Genomic DNA, 22,532 nt, shown 5'->3' with positions numbered 1-22,532 from the left:
ATTTTTTCTTCTAATGATTAAATTTAAAAATGCAAACTTTATTAAATAGTTTATTCTTCTATATAAAAAATTAGTTTTAAAGCAATTATGAATTTCATTTGATGTTTTTTTCATAGTTATGAATGCGAAAAATTAAATAATAAAAGTATAAAAATATTTAATTAATTATAATTCCAAGGTCATCAATTTATTATACATTTTTAATATTTATTTACATAGAATTGAGTTATTGACTAAATAATTAAATAAATCTTATATATTTATTTAATTCACAATCTAAGTATATATTTTATGTTTTTTAATTAATTAGTTAAAGGTAAGAGTTATGTACAATATAAAGTATGATATTTAGTATTTATTTATATCTTATTCTTTTTACTAAAACTTGATAAAGATTATCAGAATTGTAATTTGATTTTTTTACAGTTCTGTTTTTATAAGGATTTAATAATAAATCAATTTTTGTTTGTTTTTTGTTGGTAATTAATTAATTAATTAAATAATTATAAACAATTTTAATCAATTCATCACATATGTTTTGTAAGTAAATATAAATATATTTTTAATATAAGGTTATTGTTTTTGTTGTTATTGTTGTTGTTTATATCATTATATTGAGTAGAAGCCCAAGGTAGATTCAGAATCTTGGGCTACTATAAATGTTTTAAATGTTTTGTTGCTGCTCTTGCTAATGTTATTAGCATAGGAGCTATTTGTTTTGATGGTATTTGAATTTAATTAGTTCATGTTTAGTTGGGAGAAATATTGTTTCTATTCATTTTTTCTTAAATATTGATCTATTATAGGTAGCTATATTGTTTGTTCTTTATCATTTATAGATTAAGAAGGGTTTGCAGTTGTTTATGATTAAACCAGCATCAAAGATTAAGGATTTATATCTTTCTTTTAGGTATTTAAATTGCTTTAGTTAGCAAAAACTTTCACTAAATTTTATTTCATTTTCTTCTTTTTGTTGCAGTATTTAACATGTCTTTTTAGTTACTTTTTAATGCACTTGCTGTTGCTTCTTGGACCGTTTGAGAAGGGTTTTCTAAATGTTATCGCTGGAATGTTTGTAGAGGATTATGATGGACGACGCAGAGAATTCGTTGAGGAGTTGTTCATCTTGGCAGCGTTGTTTGCTTATTCAATTTATTTGAGCTTATTCATTAGTATGGTGTATGAAGCTGTAGAAGGAATTATATGGGCTGTTGAATATTTCAAAACTGGAGGAACACTTGTAGGTATTTATGACAAAGGCTTACTGATAGGTGATTGGAGTAATTTCTTTTTTCTTGGTGTCAATTTAGGAGAAATTTGAATATCTTCATCTTCTTCTTCAATTTTCGACTCATGTATGGGCTAGAATATTTACTATTGTTCACTTTAATAGAAGTTACAATTAATATTATAATTGTTTTAGCTGTATATTTAGTTAGGCTATTATGTTTATATGTTAATTTGGTTTCCATTAAAGCAATTTTCAGTTGTTTTGGGACCTTTGTTGGAGTTGGTTTGTTTTTTCTGCTCGAATTCGCAAACAGCCTTTGATTTTATAATAAAAAAAGTAAGATAAATGCCATTTTTTAAGTTTAAGTTCTTTAATTTTGGTGATATTTTTAGGATTTTTAATTAAAATTTGTATCCACTTTAAATAAATACTTGGAAATATGAGCAAAAAGAATTAATTATTCTATTAAAATAGAAAAAAGAAGAGAAAATAAGGATTAATTACGATTGTATATTTGGTAGCGAATTGTGTGTTTAGATCTGCGTTTTGGGGGTTACTCAAGAGAACGTAATGGTTATTGTGTGGGTACATTTACTAGAATTTTCCTGTTTCTTCGTTATTGTTGCTGCAGTTGTTTATTGAAGAATTCAAGTAAAGTTAAGAAATTTGATTTTGTGAATGCAAGTTTTGATGATAATTTAATTTGAAATTTGAGCTGTCAAAAGAAAGTACTTCAGAATCTACAAACAAAAGGATGTTGTTTGTCTTCTTTTCAATAATAGCATTAGTGTAGATTTTTCTTTCTTGATTAAACTTGAGAGAAAATACCTATTGTGCAGCTGGAATCTCAGTCTTAAAGCTGAAAGGAGCTGTGGAAAGACTAGGAGAAGATATGCTATAACCAATTTGTTAGTTAATCTAGCTTTAAAAGCCAAGTTATTGAATTGATTAGACTTAGTTACCATCTATTATTTTCCAAATATTTATTTCTGTAACTGAGACTGAAATAAATTAAGGACAATTTTAGAAACACTTGAGTTATCTAACACGAGTTGAATGACAATGCTCAAGAATATTAGGCTTCCAAAAAGAAACTCTTTTTTTCTTCTTTGACTTTATTTCTGCTGCTGCTGGAGCTTCATTGAAGTCTCCATCAAGATCAAAATTATCTAAATCTTCTATGTCATTTACTACAACTTGAGTTTAAGCATTCAAATCCTCTTCTTCCTCCTACATTTATTGGTCTAAATCTTACTGAACCAGGCTGTAATCTTTAGGATATTCCCAAAGCGATAAGAACTGGTTAGTTCCTTAGTAGTTATCAGTTCCTGCTATTAAAATATTAGAGTTTGACAATGGGAGACAACCCACACTTGAAATTTAAAATTCAATTTATTTATAATTTGGCACACCAAATTTCATGCATATTTATAAATTAGTCAAATTCAATGCATAAATCTTGCGAAATGTAGCTACAAATACAAAGTTTTCATCAACCGATAAGTTGTAAATTAAAGTTTTAAACATTTAAGACTGGGCTATTTTTTCAAATTTTCCATTTATTTCCCATAAAATTAATCTCCTGTCATACAAACCACAGCTAACAATTTACAATGGTTGATGCTAAGATGCTTTTTAAGATTTTTTTGAGTTAGTACTATCGCGGCTACTTGAGAAATACTCAGTAGAGTTAGAAGGATAGCAAAAAGTATTCTCTTAATTTATATATGAAGAGCCTTATTAATTATATTGATATTAATTTTGATTTTTCATGATATTATCGTTGTAGGATGTTTCTTAATTTCTATTGAAATTATTTGATTCTGAGATTTTAAATTCATTTTTTCTGCTCTTTGGCTCATTAACACTTAGAATCTTTACAACTTTAGAGCGCGAATGAGCATTTGGCTCAAAGTATAATAGTTTGAAGCTTTATTTTTAAGGGGCTTAGACCTATTGATATGCATAAAGTGAGCCCTCATCACTACCTAGCACAATTTTTTTACCTATACATTCGATGCTAGATATTCTGAACGGAAATCTTTACTTAGATTTAAGATCAAATCCACTCAAATCCTAGGCTTTTTGCTCAAATTCAAAGCTATCAGCAGCAGTTGAAGTTTAAAAGGATGTATCATATCTCATATAGTTATTTTAGAATAAGAATTAAGTCTCATCTTCCATATTTTAAATAGGTTATTAATATTTTTGTATCGAACGCAGCAGCTCTGCTGAGTGCTAAATTTATTAAGTGTTAAGAGTTTAAAAACTTTAAATCTAAGGAATGCGCGCTATATTATGTATTGATTTTAATTAATAAGAAGCAGACTCTAATAGCTATCCAGCAGGGTTACAAAGTTGGGTTAGTAGAAAGGATTGCTTCGAGAGTAAATTTAGGAGTTACGCGTTTTCAGAAGACTAACTTCGAGCTGATTTGTGCTAAATTTAATGTGAAGATTACTAAATAGTATCTTTTTTCTGTGCAGATGATTTGGATTTTTGTAAGGAGAAGCACTGCAGAGGAGGAGAGTTTGACTTTAAGAGGGGAGTTGATTTAGGTGTTTGAAAATGGAAATTGTACTTAGAATTGAAATAGGTTAATTTGCTTTCCTTTTTTAGTTATTTTAATATTCTTTTTCTTCTTCTTCTTCTCTCACAAAAAAGAATAAAGTTAAGTTGGACCCCCTTCTTCTTTTCTTTGTATTTAATTAACTAATCTTGTATGTACCTTCTTGGGGCAGATACGCTTTGAATACTGAATGAATTACTGCGAATGTTTAATTAGCGGCTTGCTCTAGTGATTATTTTCTGACTGCGAGATATCGCTCTTGATGGTGATTTTTTTAATTTTTGTTGTTTATGCTTAGAGTGTATTCCCACCACTTTTAATTTATATTATTAAGTCTATTTCTACGGTGGAGTCCTTGTCCTTTTATTTATTGGTGTTTAATCTTTCAAAGAAGATATACTATTGAAATTTGTCTTATTCTTGCCACCCAAGCCTTCAAAATTACTTATCAAAATGTCTTTAATTCTTTTGATTTATAGAGTTTTTTTTTCTCTTTACTTAAATCTTAGAAAATATATATGTAAAATATTGATTGATTGTTAGTAAATATAGATAGATAGCAGAAGCTTTAATAATAATTCTTCTCTTTGTGTTTTACTTCTTTTTTGACAATTTTTTCTTTCTTTTTAATTGCTTTTTGATTATAAATACCTCCCTCATTAAGTTAATCAGTATATAACCCTTTCATTATAAATAAATAGAAAGATTTACCGAACATTTTGCAACTATCATAAATTTTTTAATAATACATTATAATTTTTCTTTCATTTTTCTAATTCTCACATAAAAAAATATCAATTATTGCATAAATAATCATTAGAAATAAGATAAAAGTGCCATCATTTTCACCGTTTTGAGACAATAGGCAAATTCTTTTTCTATTTTCTGTTCAATTTTCACTAATTTTTTTGAGACCTTTCTAGCTGCTTTAAAATTTCTTTCACCTAATGGTAGTTTACCCAACAATTTATTAAGAATAATACATACATAAGTATTTCAATAAATATAAATTTTCCTTTACGCCGATTATTTATTTCTTTTACAAGACTGTTCAATCATTTCATATACTAAAGTTTGTAGAAATTTTATTTGTTAATCTATATTAATTGATAATAAACAGCACTTTCTCTTATCCTATGTTACATGTTTTTAAATAGAAGTCTTTTTATAAATTTTTTGTAAATGTAAAGTGTAAGCTTAAGAAATTGTACTTTTAGCTCGCTCAGTGCATATAAATTTTCAACTGATAGCCATTTATTTTTTAAATAAACCGCCTTTCTAAAATTTTTAAATCTAAATCTCTTACTTGAAATGATGAAATCAAAAAAAGATTGATCTCATCAACTTAGAAATCGTTCATTTCAAAAGTTTTGAATATGTGCTTGAAAATGGATTTGGGGTATTTCATAGATATCTGACAATTGCAAAATATTAAGTCATCAGTAAGGCAATTAATAGGTGTCTTTAGAAATTAATACCAAATAAAAAGAATAAACAAAAGAATTGGCCAGAATGTCAGACAATTTTCTTAGCCGTTTCACATAGACATAATAGTGAATTTAGAAAAACAATTAAATTTTATTTACTTACATTTTTATGAATTTGTCTTTAAACAAGCTATATATCTATTTTAATTTGCATTAAAAAGCATATTAGAACGAATAAAAATAAACAAATGTTTCTTTGATTAAATAGTATTTTAAATTTATTTGGAAAATGTGATTAAAATATTCAGAATACGTTTTCTGGATAAAAAAATAAAAGTTGAAAAATTTCATTTGCTCTTCTTTGGCGCTCTTTGAATCACATCAATTTTGAAGTAAAAATTAAATAAAATAAATATTGTCATTTTCAATTTGAATTTATTTCCACGTAAACCAACAAACACTTTTTTTATTTAAATTTTATTTAGTTGCGCATAGACCTTTTTCAACTAATTTTTCTTTCACTTAATAAACAATTTTTTCTCCAAATACTTTCTTTGTTAAGCCCTTCTTTAGTATTTGCTTCAAATTAGACTTTACTTAGTTAAGCTCAGACTTAAATTTGCTATTAGTTACAACAAACTAATAAACTAAATACTAAGAGCTAAATACTTAATTTATTCTAATTGTACGCTACTTACATTCCAATAATTGATCAGAAATCTTCATATTGTATCAAAAATTTTAATTTAGCCCATATTTTCTTCAACAAATTTTTTGATTTCTTCAAACAAAAAAATACACTGAAATCAAAACAAAAAGTAGCAGGGCTCTCTCTAAAAAAATAATCCGATTTCTCATTCTAAAATAAAGCAAGTATTATAACGGTTTATATTTAAGCAATTTAATATTTATATTTAAATCTTTTTCTGAATATACAAATGCTTAAGATGCTAAATAGGAAAATTACACAAAATATTGAAAGAGGAAAACTTTAATTTATTTTGAAGATATTTATAAATATTTTCCTTCTATCTAATTTGATAAATCAACTAACAAATAAGAAAATTATAACCAAGCGATTTAAATTTTGAGATTCTGATTGAAATTTCAGCTTTAAAAAGAATAACTAACTAATCTAATTTTTATATTTTGAAATTTCTTAAAAAAATTCTATGTTTCCAAAAAAAAGTTGAATCTGAGGTTGATTTGTTTTTTTTCTTTCTTTCTTTACCTATATGTATTTTTACTTAAAGAAATTTAAATTAAAACTCAGTATGAGTGTTTTTATTATTCTATTTTAATTTAAACAAATTAATAAATTTCTAATAGAAAAAAATCTAATTTATAAATATATTATGAAAATTTGTAAATTTGTTCCTTATATTTAAAATCCACTTAATAATCATTAAATAACTCAATAAATTAAATTTTTAAAAATCTAATCTTAGTTTTTAAATTTTTTATTTTTCATTTTTGAAAATAATAAAATTGTGTTTTGGGTTTGAATGAAATTATTTATGAATTTGATATTTTTATTATTAACTTTAAAAAAATAATAATCTTTGATAAATAATTTTTATTCAAAAAAATATTTGTTTTGTTAATTTAATCACTCAAAAATAGAAAAAATATTCATAACTATTAACATGAAAAAAAATTTACAAAAAATATAATTTTTAAAAATTAAAACTTAAGTTTATTATTAAATTTAAATGTTTAAAAATTAAAATTAATTCAATAGATTATCAAGTTTTATTTATTATATATCCATTTTTCAATTTAATTAAAAAAAGCTATAAAATAGTATTGGATTTTTTAATAGAAGATATTCATTGCTTTTATTAAAAACAAACTGATCAATTTTAGTAAAATATTAATAAATAAATAAATAAATAAATAAATAAATAAATAAATAAAATAATAATTTATTTATTTAACCAATATTTATATTATTCTATGATAGATAATCAACTAATTATAAAATATTGAAAGATAAATGATCATGTCTACCTTTTTGAAATAGATTGATTTTAGTTTATTTTTTTAGAAATTATATTGTAAGAATAGATAATAAATAAATAAATAAATACAATTGTTAGTAGACATAACTAAATAAATGAAAATTACATTCTTTTTGGCGCCTAAGCATTTAATTTTTTAAAATATTTATTTATTTATAAATTGATAACAGCTTGTAATTTATTTTTTATATTACTGATTTATATTTGTTTTTTGTTTTTTTTTTTGAACAAAATTTATCATCTAATTTCATTAATTATCAAAAAATACAAATACAATAGCTTGTAGTCTATAATAAAAATGAGCATCTTTAATGAGAATAACATAAAACTTACTAATTTAAATTACTTTCTCAATCAAATTAGTAAAATTAGGCAAGAGAAAATTATAATAGAATGCAATTACTCATCTTTAAGTCAATCAGAATTCGACAATTTTGTCAACCTTATTTATGATAACCCATTTATTACTAAGATTGAAATTGTTTGGCATGATTTCGTTAAGTTAAAAGTTCTTGAGAAATTAGCTTTGGCTTTTCGCAAATATTTTGATTAAAGCAGGAAACTTCAAAAGCTAAAACTAGTTCTATCTGTTTTTAAACCTTATCCAGCTTCTGAAATGCTGTAAGATCTAAAAAGTGTATTCAGCATTTACACTCATAGAATATCACTTCAAGTAAAATTCCGAAAGGAGTTTTTGTGCTTTGAGTCGTTTTTTCAGTTGCTAACTGTGCCTGAATAAAATATTTCTCAGTTTTAAATTTCAATAGAGTAAACTGGATAAATAAAACCTTTAAATATCTCCTTTTTATTTGCTTATATTTAATAAATTCTTTAGAAAAATCAACTTAATAGATTAGGTATAAAAGTAAAAATTAATTAAGTTTATTACTAGCATTTCAATTCATTCCTTATTCTACTTCAGAATAATTAATACCTTAAGGATATAGAATTGGATATTTCAGAGCTAACAAACTAAGAAGCTTTGATGAACTCTTTTGAAATTCCAATTTTTAAAAATAAATTGTATTTCAATCAAAAAAAATGCAATAATGAAAGAAATAAATTAAATTCTGCAAAAAAATTATCTTTTATGAACTCCTCAAAATGTACCACACAAAAGAATTCTTTAAATTCATAGGATTTTTATAATTATAATGAGTAATTTAATATTCTAGGTAGTGCTAACAAAAATAAATTCCTCTATTGCTAGAATAATTCTTTAAATGATAATGATATAAATAATAATGAAAACAAGCTATCAAAATAATATTCGCTTTAAAATAATACCAACTAATAATTAATAAATAATTTAAATTTGGCAAGATAATCTTCTCTTGATTAGCAATTTTAGTTCTCTTTTCACTCAAGCATTTTGTCATCAGATGAAAATAAAATTGATAGTCAAAAATTTAATAAATCAGGAAATAATCAATTTGACTCAAAAACGATTTAAGATTAAAAATAATTTAAGAGTTGGATAAATTAGGAAAATGGAGATGCAAAAGATGCTTCAAGTTTATCTGATTCTTCAAAAAAACTTAATTAAGAAAACTTAAATTAAAGGTTACAACAAATGAATAAATAATATAAACTTTAAATAAATGATAAGCAAGAAGGTTTAGACAGCTTTAAATTTTGCCAAAATCAACTTTAACAAAAGATTTAAGCAGTAGAATTAAATCATCAATTAAAAAGCAATTAATTACAAGTGAATACAAATTTTATGTAATCTTGTTTTTCTACAAATAAAAAAGAAAAAAATGGCTATTCTAAAGAAGAATTAAATTATAAAAATGAAGATTAAGAAGAACAAGAAATAAGTCTACATGAGTGTTTTCCAAATACTCTGAGACTTGGGAATATTGGAAAAATAGCTTAAAAAATTCAGTATAAAGATTTGTTTTGTAATGTTTAAATCCTAGTTCTAAAAGATTTAGAGTTTGACTTAGTAGAGCTCCTTAGCAACCTTTTAAGCTTAAAAACTCTCAAAATATAAAAATCTTGCTTTATTAATATTTCAAAGAACTTTTAGACATAATTTACACCATAGCTAGAGGAATTAGAAGTTAATTAAGAGAACCTAGTGGCTAAATAGTCTTCTAAACTTTGTTAAGTTATTTCATAAATGAGGCTTCTTAAAAAATTTAAATTTTAAAGTATCTCAAATTATGAGGATCTTATAAAACTTACAGAGAGCCTTAAAATGTTGGAAGTATTAAATCTCAATATTGAGTTAAAGAAAGGTGAAAATCAGATCAAGCATATTAAATAAGTTTATTGGAATTTAAATAGAATTAAGACTCTGAAAAAAGTTGCTTTTTTTATAAATGATAGCAATATTGATTATGGCTTATTGTTTGGATTCATAAAGCAGCAAAAATCTCTTGAAGAAATCAGTTTAGATTTTTACTTAAACAAGTAATACACCAATTATATGAAACAGCTGACTTAGAGTTTATGCCAAAATATCAATTTAACAAAAATTTATATTAAAATACCTTCTATTGATAGTCAAGATCCTTAGTTTTTCATTTTTCAAAGTTAAATTAACAAATACTTAAAATACCTTACTTAAATAGATCTCGCTATCTAAACAGCAGATTTTTTTTAATAAAACAATCTTTACTCTTAAGTTGTATAGATAACATGCTTTCAGAAATATATTTAAAATTAAATGACTTTTAATCCTAAACTTATTTTTTGGGATCTATTCTTATAAGATTGATGATTTAAATGTATTTATCATTCATTATTAATCTATTTCAAAAATTCATCCCCACCTGTCTAAAATTTTTATTTTTGGATTATAAATTAGGTATTCAGCCAAATATCGGCTTTATCTCTAACTAAAATACTATAAGTAAAAAATATTTAGAAGAAAAACATTAAAATATATGTTTATATAAAAAAAGATTTTTAATTTTTATAATAATCAATCAATAAAAAGTGAGTGTATCTAACTATCTATCAGCTTGTAATAATCGTTTCATAAAGGAAAGATCGATCTTTTTAAATTTTTTTTATTAATTGCTTTCGAAAATTTAAGAAAATTGATCAGAATCTTGCATGATGATTTGTAAATAGTATTTACTTAATTTTGATTTTTTATAGATCCAAATCGAAAATTAATTTCTTAAGAAATACTTGCTTAAAATAATTGTAGAAAATCATATGAAATTAATTATTTTTTTAGAGTTTGTTTCTATCAAAAAATTATATATCTATCTGTCTGTCTGTATATGTAAATTTAAATAAAAAAATTATTATGATTGGTTGTCTTTTATCTACAAAAACATAAAAAAAGCATAATTGGAAGCAATTTTAAATGAAAATTATGTATAAAGCAATTCTAACTATCTGTCTATCTATCTATCTCTATCAATGAGAATTAGACTTCTATTGAATTGAAGATGATTGATTGATTAGTTTTATATTTAACATTATTGTTTGTTGGTTGTATAAATCTAATTTTTAGAAGCAAATTATAATAGATAATTGAAATAATACATATTAATTTTTAAAAATGTATATTTAATAATTGCATCTTTACATTTAAATTATTTTTTTTGTAGATTTTAAAGTTCAAACTAACCAATTAAATATTTTTGTTTCATTTATTAAATTTGAATGTTCATTTATTTATTTATTTGCTATCTTTTCTGCAACAATATTTTAATTTAAAGCATTCATCAAAATATTTAAATGGATTTATTGAAAATTGATAGATATAATTATTATTGATTGGATAAGATAAAATATGTTAGATAGTTATTTATTTATTTAATTTATTTCGTTTCCCCAGAATAAATAATAATAATAATAATAAATAAAAATATTCAAATAAATATTAGTATTTTTAAAAAGAAATAGTCAGTAGATAATTGCTTGTATTAGAATTTATCTATTTATTTCAATTAATATTTTTGTGCAATTAACATTTAAATTTTTTATTTCTCCAGAAATTTAAGTTATAAATACATTTGTTATTTGAATTAATTAAGACTTATTAAATCATACTGTTTAAAAATAAGAAATAACAAATTTTCTTAATCTGTTTGGACTCCTCAAAACGAAAGATAAAAGTTAGATTAGTATTTTTTTATAGCTTAACGAAGTAAAGAGCAAAAATGCAGCAGTATTTTTTTGAAATTATAAATCAAATTAGATTTTTGCTTTCAATTTATAAATTGGAGATAGATGAGTTTGTCATATATACATGCACTAATAATTAAATTATTTAAATATTATGTTATAAAAGTGGGGTCGTTCGTTGATTATAAATCAAAAAGAAGCAAAGGAAAGAATTTTTGCTTTTACTTTACATTTATATCAAATCCTAGTTACTTGGGGATTGGAGATTGAAAGAAAGAAAACAAATTCAAACGTAAAGAGTATCATGACAAAAAAATTTTAAATTAAGAAATAATAAATAATTATTGATGTAATTTACTCAAATTTTAATATCATAACAAAAGATTATTTTTAAATTACAAAATATATCACATTTAAAAAAAACATCAGAAAAGAAAATTTTTCAGTAATAATAAAATCTAAGTCAAATTCCTTAGATTTTTTGATAGAAAAAAGACAGACAATAATTAAATTCACGCTAAAAGAAACACTCTCTCTCTATTTTATTACTAAAAAATGAATAAATAAATATTTTTTAAAATAATTTTTCTTTAACTGAATTAATAGCTTTTTAAAACTAGCAATTATATTTTTTGGTTCAAAAACATTTCTTAATATATTTTGAAAATATTTTTCAAAAATTTTTAAATTGATCAAAAATTTATTTGAAATGAATAATATATAAAATAGCTGTATCATTCATTCATTCAAGATTTAATACAAATTAAAGTTAACCACTTAAAATAACCTAAGATAACTTCAAGAAGAAGATAAATTGATTGATAGAAAGTTGTTTTTTAAAAATATATGTAAATACATACTCTGGTAAATATAATCAGTATATTTTGCGAATTTATGAATAAAAACTTTATAAATTATAATAGTTATGCTTATTCTAAATTATTTTATGAATTTTGACTTCTAAAATAAAATATTAGCGAGTATATGATAAATATTTAAATATAATATCAAGCATTTATTTATTTATTTGTTTATCTTTAACTGATTTCAATTATTTTTTCTAGTTTGAATACAATAAGAAGAATTTATTTCTTTTTTAAATTAAATAATTGAAATGATTTGTTATTTACTGAGAATCTTTATAATCAAATAAATAATTAATTATAAACTTCAAAGGAAGAAGCGGTTAATTGTAGTTCTCTGATATTTGAATTTTAATCATATTTTTATGACTTAGATATTCTTTGCCAAGTGTTGTTCATTTTTTTAATTATCTCCAAAAGATCATTTGTTACAATTAGAATTTCTTCTATTTTTTATAATATTTTTAATATAAATACTTATAATAATATATTTGATAAAAATAAATTATTATTACATAATAATTTTAAAAACAAAAACAAACAAACAAAGAAATAAATGAATCTTTTCTATTTATTGTTGAAGTGTTAATTTGAAATTTATTTTATTAAATGTAAAAATAGATAGATAGATAAGAACTTTTGTTGGTGAAATAAAACATCCTAGTTTTTATACTCTATGTTAATTTAAATTACTAATGTTTGAAATTAAATGAAATTAAAAAAAAAATCATTTAATTGTTATATTAATTAATTAAAAGTAGAAATAAAGTAGAAAAAATGAAAGGCAAGAAAGATCATTTTATAATCTAATACTATATAAACAGGAGCTTTAATTTCTTTATTAGTCCGGACAGAGGAAGAAGTTTATCGATTGGGTTGCTTCTTATTAAAGAATTCAATTTTATAATAAGAATTTACTCCAGCTTTTTAGCATAAGTCAACTAGATTATCTTAGGATAAAACGATGGTTCTACAAGTAGCTAAAGAAACGATCTCTTTCTATTATTTAATGCGGATTCTAGGTAAATTTTAGGAGTATATACGTTCTTTATGACGTTCATAGCAAACATCTTGCTTCTAGGATTCATTGTTAAAGATTTAATTCTGTACTTTCTCAACAAGCCATATAAAGAGAGTTTATATGCTTAATTAATATTGAAGAGCTACAATTATTCTCTCTACCCACTTTCACTATTATTCAGTTGCTTTCAACAATCTTCCACTTATTAGTATGTAGCTTTAGTCAATATAATCATATCCCTTCTCTTAAGTAAATCAAACATTTAAAATATCAATATTTTTTTTCATTATTTTATCTTTATATTCAAAATAAATAGGCATATTTGTAGAACTTTTAGATTACGATTACTGCTTCTACATAAATGACTTTTTATCTAAAAAATTTAACAAACTATCTTTAGCTGTTTAAGTTTTGGAGTGTTTCCAAATAGTTTTGCTGTCACAAACAAATTAATCTATTTACACAATAGGTCTAGTTGTATCTTTTTTGAATCAAGTACTCCAACTAATTCTGACTTAGTACTAAAATCTTTACTTAAGTCAAACTTCGAAGATTATTATTACTTAATTCACATTACTGAATATCTCGTTATTATCTTATAGCATATACTATACTCAAAATAGTAATTAGATTCCGAATATATTGCTACTATTTATACTCGTGACGTTGCCTATCAAAGTAGGCAATACTCTGTCTAATTTTATAGATTATTATATAGTTAATAGCATTAGCAGCGACATAGAGTAATAGTCAATTTTGTGGAAAGAATATTCTAATCTTTCTAAAATTGAAAGATTCTTAAGGCTAATTAATTAACAAAATTAGGTGTTTATTTATGATTACGTAAAATCTAATTTATCTTAAATCATAGAAAACGCCCTTGCAAATCACTTAATTAATTGCTATATAGGACCAGACTGCTTTTGTAAAAAGGTAAACCAAATTATTTCAAACTTAAAAAATATTTTCAAATTTTCAAAGTATTAAAAAATCTTTTTTTTTTTATAATTTAAATTAATTTAAAAAAACCATCTTAAAAAAAATAATTTTTTCACATTGATTTTAAAATGTAAATCAATCAAATAAATAAAATATTTCTAGAAAATAAATTATTTCTTTCTTTCTTTCGTTTTAATAAAAAGATAATTAAAATTTAACAAATTTATTTTTTTAGAAATAAATTTTTGTAAAAATAAAAAATGATTAATTTATTTAATTGTATTTAAAATAGCTGAATTTTGATTTGAATTAAGAAGACAAAATTGCATTTATCACAAACGAAAAGAACAGAGACTGCGTGAAACATTTAACTTACAGCATTTTAAAAGCGCATACTCAAGAGTTACCGACTAAGTTAAATGATTTCTAGATTAGTTATTTTAAATATATAGAAGATGTAATGGAAAATTAAACGCTCTCAATCACTTCCCTGATAAAAGTCTAATAAAACTGCTTTGAAAAATATAACTTGTTTGAAATGCAAATTATTAACAGAATGGCTGATAAGGTTCGTAGTTAAATATAATAAAATAATATTAATAAATAGAGTTATTCTGAGAGCTAGGTTGTTTCTAGTAAATAAAAGAGCATCTAACTAATCCAAAATATTCTTTTTGATGAAAAGCTTTCTTAATCATTTAACTTAATACTGAACTGCTTTTATCAAAAACGAAAGCTCTTGCATACCCTTAACTAAGACGTTATTAATCTAGATGAATTTGAAAAGCTTAGTAATTAGCTTTTATAAGAAAGATAATAGCTTAAAATTGTTTTGAAATAGTTAGTTTTACAAAACAGTTCTTAGTCGTAACTTCAAAAGATATGCAAACTTTATGATCTTGTTCTTGATATTGACGATTACTTTGACACTAAAATTTCTTCTCAGAGGTAATTTAACTGCTTAACAAGTATTCCTCTTTACTCTAAAGAAACATGTGTGGCTTATATCTCATTTACTACTAAGCTTGGAGTAATCATTAAAATTTCTAAAAATTTTGACAAAGTAGTTCCTGTTTTACCTAATAGAGAGGTAATAGGCAAAAATATAGGTTTCATGTAGCCTGATGTTGTCGCTCCTCTTCATAACACAATTTTAAGAAATTTCATTTAAAAAAAAATAGTTTCGCAAAAGGTTGCTGATTATCCGCTCTTAATCGGAAAAGATAAAAAAGGTTTTGCGATACCTTATGATGTGAAACTTCAAGTTGCTATGATTGGACTGGAAGACTTCGGATGTGCTGGCTGGATTAAATAAATCAAAGACCAAACTCACTACATTATGACAAGCACAGATAGCACTTTTAAAAATTTTATAATGAGCTATAGCTTTTATGATTTAATATTAGCAAACTGCTTTAGATAAAGCGAATTGGGTTCTGTAAAATTCGGAAATATCATTCCTCTTTATCAAACTCTTTTCGAGAATAACATGTCTGGAGAACACTTTTAGACAATACTCATTAAGCCCCAATATAAAGAACAAATAGACAATCCTATCAAATTACAAAAGAATCCCGATTTGTTTCAACAATTAATAAATCTTGAGCTCTATTTAATTTAAGCAAAGTTTATTCATATAAAAACTTCCCTTGCTGAATTTAATTATCTGCTTATTTTCTAGATTGAATATATAGATAATTTATTCAGTAAAAGAGATGCTCTAAAAGAATTTAGAAAAGATCTTAAAAATTATACCTAGACAGAAGAATTCGATGAAGTTGAGTTTGAGAACCTTTTCTCAGATGATTACTATAACTAATCCTGCAAGTCAAGTTATTAAAATGAAGATTATTAAAACTTTGTAAAACTTCCCTTCTTTAAGAATCAAAAAAATGTATACTATGCATCTAAGTTATAGAAAATCATCAAATAAAATAGACTTAAAATTAGTTAAATGTATAAAAACTAGACTCTTTACAGTGGATTTTCCTATCAAAATTCAGCTATATCAAAAAATTTTTCATTATTCGATGATAACTAAATGACAACAAAAATAGATGAAATTTAAGAAAATGAAATGAGTAACCTCAGCGCTTATCATAAAATGAATACTTAAAGGCAAACTTGTAATGCACTAATTACCAATCGTGCAGATTCGTATTTTGAAGAAAATAAAATAAGCTAAATAAGCAATGTAATGAATACCTCCAACAACTTGAAACTCAAAAATTGGAATAATTTTTTCTATGGTATTGAATAGCTCATGTTTGACAATGAAAAATTGGAGTAGAGAATAGAAAATGACAAAAAGTTAAAAACCTAAAAGTCTGTCAATTATAGGAGGTAGTTGTATTTAGCAAAAGAGTTAGAAATTAAAGATTAAGTCAAATAATCAAATATGGTTGAAACTAAACTTGTTAATGATAAAGATACAAGCATGTCTGAAGAAATTAGCTTTATATTAAATTTGAAAAAAAAAGAGAGCAAAGGTGCAGAAGGGAGTGTCAACTAATCAATAGGAAAAACAAAATCATAAAAGTAAATCAATTCACTTCGCTTTTTTATTTATTTATTTATTTGATATCCTTCTTACTTAAAATATTAATTAATTCCATAAAAGGGTTTTTTAATTATTTTTAAATAAAGTAAAATTAATATTTAAATATTAAAAATAAAAAGAATATTTTAATTTTAAACAAATTCACAAAGATTTTGAAAAAGAATTTATTTATTTATTTTAATTATTATTTTAGGCGACAGTTGGTCACTTAAATATATTCTCAAAGCAAATAGCCAATGTCTTTTTATAGCGGATATCTGTTGGATTTCATACTAATTGCACTTTTAGTAGTTTCAATTTCAATAAGCCTGAGTAGCAACATCAACTTTGTCTCGTAATACTAAACAAAAGAGAAATTATACACAGATTTAACTAATATAAAAAATATAATGTACAATATTATAGAAGAAATCCATGTTATTGATGGAATTCAAAAAAATTACTTTAAATTGGCCAATTAATAGGAACAATAATCTTTTATTCAAATGCTGAGTTGGATTAGGGATGATAATATATAAAGATATAAGAACTATCTGGAAAGTATTTTTAAAGATTACCTAAATGAATAAAGAGTAAATGAGATGTACCAGCTTGAAATGGACTATTAAACTCTCAGCTATGTCGAAGATAGATTTGATGGTTAAATAGTTCCTAATTCGACTATTCTATCTGTACTGATCAAAACCTAATCTTTGTTTACATTATTTTATAATTAATCTATATCTTCATAAGATTTCATATATTAAAACGAATTAAGGTTTAATTCTAACAATACTTAATCATAACTCTCGATAATTCTCAACTAGCTGAGCTAAGATCAAAGTTCAGCAAATGATACTCAAAAGAAAAGCAGTGTTATTTTTATCATAGTCTATTGTGTTTTCATTTTTATCTACAACATTCTTTTATTCTTTTTCTACTTTAATATGTTTTAGCTCAAATAATCCCTCTTATCTATTTTTGCTACGATCGATATTAAAAAACTTGAAGATATGACTAATAGGACAAATACTTTTATCAAATACATATTAAATATTAAGAAAAAAAATAAAATACTTGATATTAATACCTCCCAAAAAGATGGCATATTTATATTTGCTCATAAAGATGATCACAAAAAAAATTACAAGAAAAAAAATATCAGTTTAACAACTTATCAAAAAAAGCTCACAGTATATAAAATAATTTTGATAATCTTTTGCACCTCATTAATTCTAATCAAGCCAATAATAGACTACTTCCTCGTATAAATAGAGACAAACTCAATGAACGTAGAAGGTTAGCTTAAAAGTAATTTTTTTCTTACTTTCTAGAATAATTAATAAATCATCAAACAAACAAACAACAAACAATCTAAATAAAAAGATAAATTTATTTTTATTTTTATTTATTTTTTAATATTTTATTTGATAAAAATTAATTAATTTTTATTCTTCATTTTAAGTTTAAATTCATTTTTTACAAATTTTTATCCTTCATTTTAAGTTAAAATTAATTTTTTACAAATTAAAAGTAAAATCTTCATTTATTTTTTAGTTTTTTTTGAATTAATTAATTTTTTACTAAGTTAAGATCAAATCTTGGTTTTCATTTTATTAGATTTTTATTTGACTTACTTAATTTTAATTGACTTTATATTCTGCATTTAACACTTTTATATTTTATAATGCTGTTAAATAATTTAACAAGCCATACATAATTAATATGAATATAAATTTTTAATAACTAAATTTTTAAATTTAAAAAAATAAAATTTGTAAAACTTTTAAGATAGATAGATAAAAATTATTAAGTTAATTTGTTTAAATTTATTTAATTAAAAAAGATAATTCTGAGAGAATGGTTTCCATATTTTCTGATTTCAGCCAAGCTAAATTTATATATACTTATTATTTAGAAGGAAAAAATGAAGTGGCTTATGATTATACAAATCAAAAATAAGAATAGTATCTTTTACAATCATATAATAATATTTAAAGTGCTATGACAGACTTTATGAGTGCATATTAGTCATACACGAACTCAAATTTAATATAGTAGCAACAATAAAATATAACATACACCATCAGCTCTAATATATGTGATCCCTTGACATAGTTATCTTCTACTTTGAGCTAGTTCAATTAGACTGACATAACAGAATGCTTAAAATTATATCAATCTACTGATAATAGTGGCTTTTATATTTCTTCATAAAAATTCTAAACAGTTCAATTTGGAATTATAGAGTATTTCAATTCAAATATGCCTTCAAGTTAATAACCAGGTTACTTGGATACCTTCTTTTAAGAAAATTCTGTCTAAGACCAATTCTACTAGCTTAGAATTTTAGAATAGACATCTGAAATACTAACCTACCTCATAAACAATTAACAAAAAAACTTCTTTAACGCTATGAATATAATAAATATTATTTTAACTATATTCTAAGTTCTCCTAATAGTTAACATATCATATTTTGTATAAAAATATATATTCAAGAAGATTTCAATCGAGTATTTCTAATCGATGAAGTTCTTAACCCTCATAGACTATGATATTCTCATGGAAAACCCTTACTTTATTTCTCACTTAAGAAAAAGTAAATGAATTTAATAACTAACTAACTAATATTTTGTAAGATATTTATTTTATATTTTTTTTATTGGTTAAAATTTAACGAATACATTTTAATTAAATAATATTATCAAAATTTATTTTTAACTTTTAAACTCTTTTCAGCTTAATCAAACAAATTTAAACAAGTTAAAAAATATAACTATAAAACAGGTTTTAAATAAGTTTTTATTTTAATTTAATTTTTACAAATTGAAAGCAGATTTAGGAAGGATGGATAAATATTTTTACCAAAAATAAATTAAATTTTTTCATTTTGAGTATTTATTTATTTATTTACTAAATAAAAAGAATTTAAAATTAAATGATCATTTTAATTAAAATTAATTTATTCTTTGTTTTTATATTTAATTTTTGAATTTAGACTCAACTTTAAAATAAGAATTTCTTTTTTTCAAGAGCATTTAACATTGTATTTAACTAATCTTCTCATAGTCTTTGTCTTTGCTAAGAATTTTTTCTAATCTTGCAGATTCATTTTATTTGAGCTTTTATTTTCATTATTTATATGCATATAGAAAAAGGATTCTTAAATTAAGCAAATAATGTTTTTAAATTGACAATTTAAATTAATTAATTAATTACTTCAAACAGAGCTCCATGCTTGTAAGCATTAATAAATTAAAAAACCCTGAGATACATACTTTATCGATTCTATTTATTTAATTCTAACTTTTAAAAATTACAAAATTTTAATTAAAATACTAAGAAAATATTCATCAATAAAATTCAAGCATTTAAACTTATAAAATAAATACCTTAAATCAAGCTTTAAGGTTTTAAGTTTTGATGAGTTACTAAGTCCTAATATCAAACCTTAGACTCCAGCATTACCAACTTTATTTTAAAAGCTTTTGAAAATTTAAATAAAAAGTTAATTAATTATATATTGTAATTTTATTAATTATCTACTTCTAAAAATAATCAGAAGCTAAGTTTAAAGTAAGAAATTGTAGATTTTAACAGTTTCCAAGCCCATAACCAAGATCAGAAGCTCCGTAAGCACTTATATTACTGTCGCTTAAAGTATTTTTCAAATAAAAAAATATTACTTTTACTTTTGATTATTTAATTTAAATTAAACTTTTAATAATCTTGAAAAATCTTTTAGTGTGTCTGATTAATATTTATTTTACCGTTTGATTAATTTAAAATTAAATGCATTTTTAATTTATTTGTCATTAACTAAATTTAATTTAAATCATGTATCAATAATATTCATTGAAATGTTTTAAATTAAATATAAAATACTGTAGTTACTCAATAATTATTTATTTATTTATTGTTGATTGATTGCCAGACAAAAATTTAGAGTTAAAATAAATGGTAAAAAAAGTAGAAGAAATCTTAATTATTTTTGAGGAACTATAGCATCTAAAAATTTGATTTTTTTGGTAAATAAAATAAATTACCGTAAATCTAGAGTCAATAGCTATAGATTTTCAAATTAAACCAAACCAGAACACATGCCATAAACTCCATCATCGCCAATTTAATTTTTTCTTTTTAAAAAAGTAATAAATAAATAAATATATTAAAATTGTTAATTGAATTCCAATATTTTAGAATTAAGAACAAATAAATTTACCCTGTAAACTTCAAGGTTAATGCTTTCAAACTTTTAGAATTTGATAAGCCAAAGCATAAGTCTGTTGCTCCCTGCCCACAAATAGTATTTCCTCTTTTATTAATTTAATTTTATAATTAAAAATTTTAATAAAAAATATTCTAATTAAATGCGATTATTTATAAAACTATAAGTTATCTCAATCAAATAAATACAAAAAATATTTATTTAGATGATTTCTACCAAAATTAACAAAATTTTTCTTAAAGATTGATATAAATATAATTTCAAATATTCAATAAGATTTACCCAAGGGAAATCTCTAAATCTTTAAGAGATGGACTATTTCCTATTCCTATTCCTAATTCAGATCCACCACTAGCTTCAATAGAACACCATCTTTAAATTTTAATAGAACGAACAAAATATTTTTTAAATTAACATTTTAGCATATAAAATATTTTTTGTATTTAATTAATTAATTAATTATCTATCTTTTTACCTTAAATCAAGCATAACTTTTTCTAAATATTCCATATTTCCAATTAAATGCCCTATTATAGAAGCACCCTTATTATTTATGATATTTTTACTGAAAAAAAAATTAATAAAAAATTACTAATTTTATATTATCAGTTTTAAATCAAAAAAGATAAGATAAGATAACTTAAATATACTTTAAATCTATTGTTAACTCATTGATTTTTCTACAATTTTGCATTTCTAATGCCAATATTTGTAAAGTCGAAGCTCCGATTTTATTTGAACTTGAAAATATTTTATTTAATAAAGATTACTCCTATCTAAGTAAATTAATTACCTCATTTAAAGAGTTAAACATTTAAGGTTTACACATTTTCCTAATCCTTGGAAGATGAATGATGTTTCTTTTTCACCTAAAGGATTCCAGCTTTACAAAAAAATTGAAATATTGAATAAAAGAAAAGTTATTTGAAATAACTACCTAAAATCTAACATCAAATGTATTAGATTTATATACTGTCCTAAATTATTTCCTAATCTTTAAGCAAGCTTCAAATTTTTAATTTTTTCACTATTTTAAAAATGAGAAAAAAGTTAAGTTACTCCTTAATATAATTAAGTTATTCTATTAAATTAATTAATTAATTAATCGTCTTAATGAAAAAAATATATGAAATATGTATGATAAACCTAAATTTTAATGTTGCTTTGCTAATGTTAAAGAAAATTGAGTTTTCCAACTATTTAAATTAAAAAAATGATTAAAAAATATTTTATATTAAATATTTAAATACATTTTCTAAATTTGTGAATATTGCTGAATTTTATATCATGTTTTATTTTATTTGATCTTCTTTTATAAAAACTTTTTATTTTTATTTATTAATTAATTAACTTAAAATTTAAGATAAGATTATTTAAACAAATATATATACTTTCAAAATAAATTTGTAGAATTTATTCAAGATATTTCTAATTATTATAATTTTATAAATCTATTAAAAATTTTTTAGAGTATCATTAGAAAGTTTTATTTATATTTGATTACAAAAACCTATTAAAATAACTAAATCAATCAATCACTCTATTTTCAATTTTTATGTTATATTTAGATATAACTTATAGCTAATAAAAATAAATATT

At 22.5% G+C, this 22,532-nt stretch overlaps 5 protein-coding genes across 5 annotated transcripts; 1 reads left to right on the top strand and 4 right to left on the bottom strand. All coding sequences in view use genetic code 6, as the record gives it.

The window, feature by feature from the left end:
• Positions 1-606: 606 nt before the first annotated feature.
• On the bottom strand, positions 607-3,415 carry TTHERM_00581750 (hypothetical protein; the record flags this gene model as incomplete). Its single annotated transcript, XM_001018916.2, has 2 exons — positions 607-1,545; positions 1,736-3,415. The coding sequence occupies 2 exons, from the start codon at positions 3,413-3,415 to the stop codon at positions 607-609; spliced, it is 2,619 nt and encodes an 872-aa protein (XP_001018916.2).
• Positions 3,416-7,666: 4,251 nt separating this feature from the next.
• Positions 7,667-7,906, bottom strand: TTHERM_000581749 (hypothetical protein; the record flags this gene model as incomplete). The annotated part of the gene is made up of 1 exon (XM_012798329.1): positions 7,667-7,906. One exon carries the CDS (start codon positions 7,904-7,906, stop codon positions 7,667-7,669), a length of 240 nt encoding a protein of 79 aa, XP_012653783.1.
• Positions 7,907-9,409: 1,503 nt separating this feature from the next.
• TTHERM_000581748 (hypothetical protein) lies at positions 9,410-9,994 on the bottom strand (the record flags this gene model as incomplete). The annotated part of the gene is made up of 1 exon (XM_012798328.1): positions 9,410-9,994. One exon carries the CDS (start codon positions 9,992-9,994, stop codon positions 9,410-9,412), a length of 585 nt encoding a protein of 194 aa, XP_012653782.1.
• A 3,259-nt stretch (positions 9,995-13,253) lies between these two features.
• Positions 13,254-19,312, top strand: TTHERM_00581730 (transmembrane protein, putative; the record flags this gene model as incomplete). Its single annotated transcript, XM_001018914.2, has 6 exons — positions 13,254-13,473; positions 13,541-13,846; positions 13,943-14,157; positions 14,456-16,701; positions 16,917-18,013; positions 18,549-19,312. The coding sequence occupies 6 exons, from the start codon at positions 13,254-13,256 to the stop codon at positions 19,310-19,312; spliced, it is 4,848 nt and encodes a 1,615-aa protein (XP_001018914.2).
• Positions 19,313-19,733: 421 nt separating this feature from the next.
• On the bottom strand, positions 19,734-22,222 carry TTHERM_00581720 (kinase domain protein; the record flags this gene model as incomplete). Its single annotated transcript, XM_001018913.2, has 13 exons — positions 19,734-19,827; positions 19,925-20,011; positions 20,098-20,190; positions 20,252-20,359; positions 20,752-20,841; positions 20,928-21,020; positions 21,216-21,305; positions 21,409-21,498; positions 21,584-21,673; positions 21,727-21,816; positions 21,871-21,960; positions 22,080-22,129; positions 22,184-22,222. 13 exons carry the CDS (start codon positions 22,220-22,222, stop codon positions 19,734-19,736), a joined length of 1,104 nt encoding a protein of 367 aa, XP_001018913.2.
• Positions 22,223-22,532: the final 310 nt, after the last annotated feature.

Source organism: Tetrahymena thermophila (assembly GCF_000189635.1).
Source record: "Tetrahymena thermophila SB210 genomic scaffold scf_8254592, whole genome shotgun sequence".
Lineage (NCBI taxonomy): Eukaryota > Ciliophora > Oligohymenophorea > Hymenostomatida > Tetrahymenidae > Tetrahymena > Tetrahymena thermophila.
The sequence above is the reverse complement of the archived record's forward strand: the minus strand, read 5'-3'. Positions and strand labels throughout refer to the sequence as shown.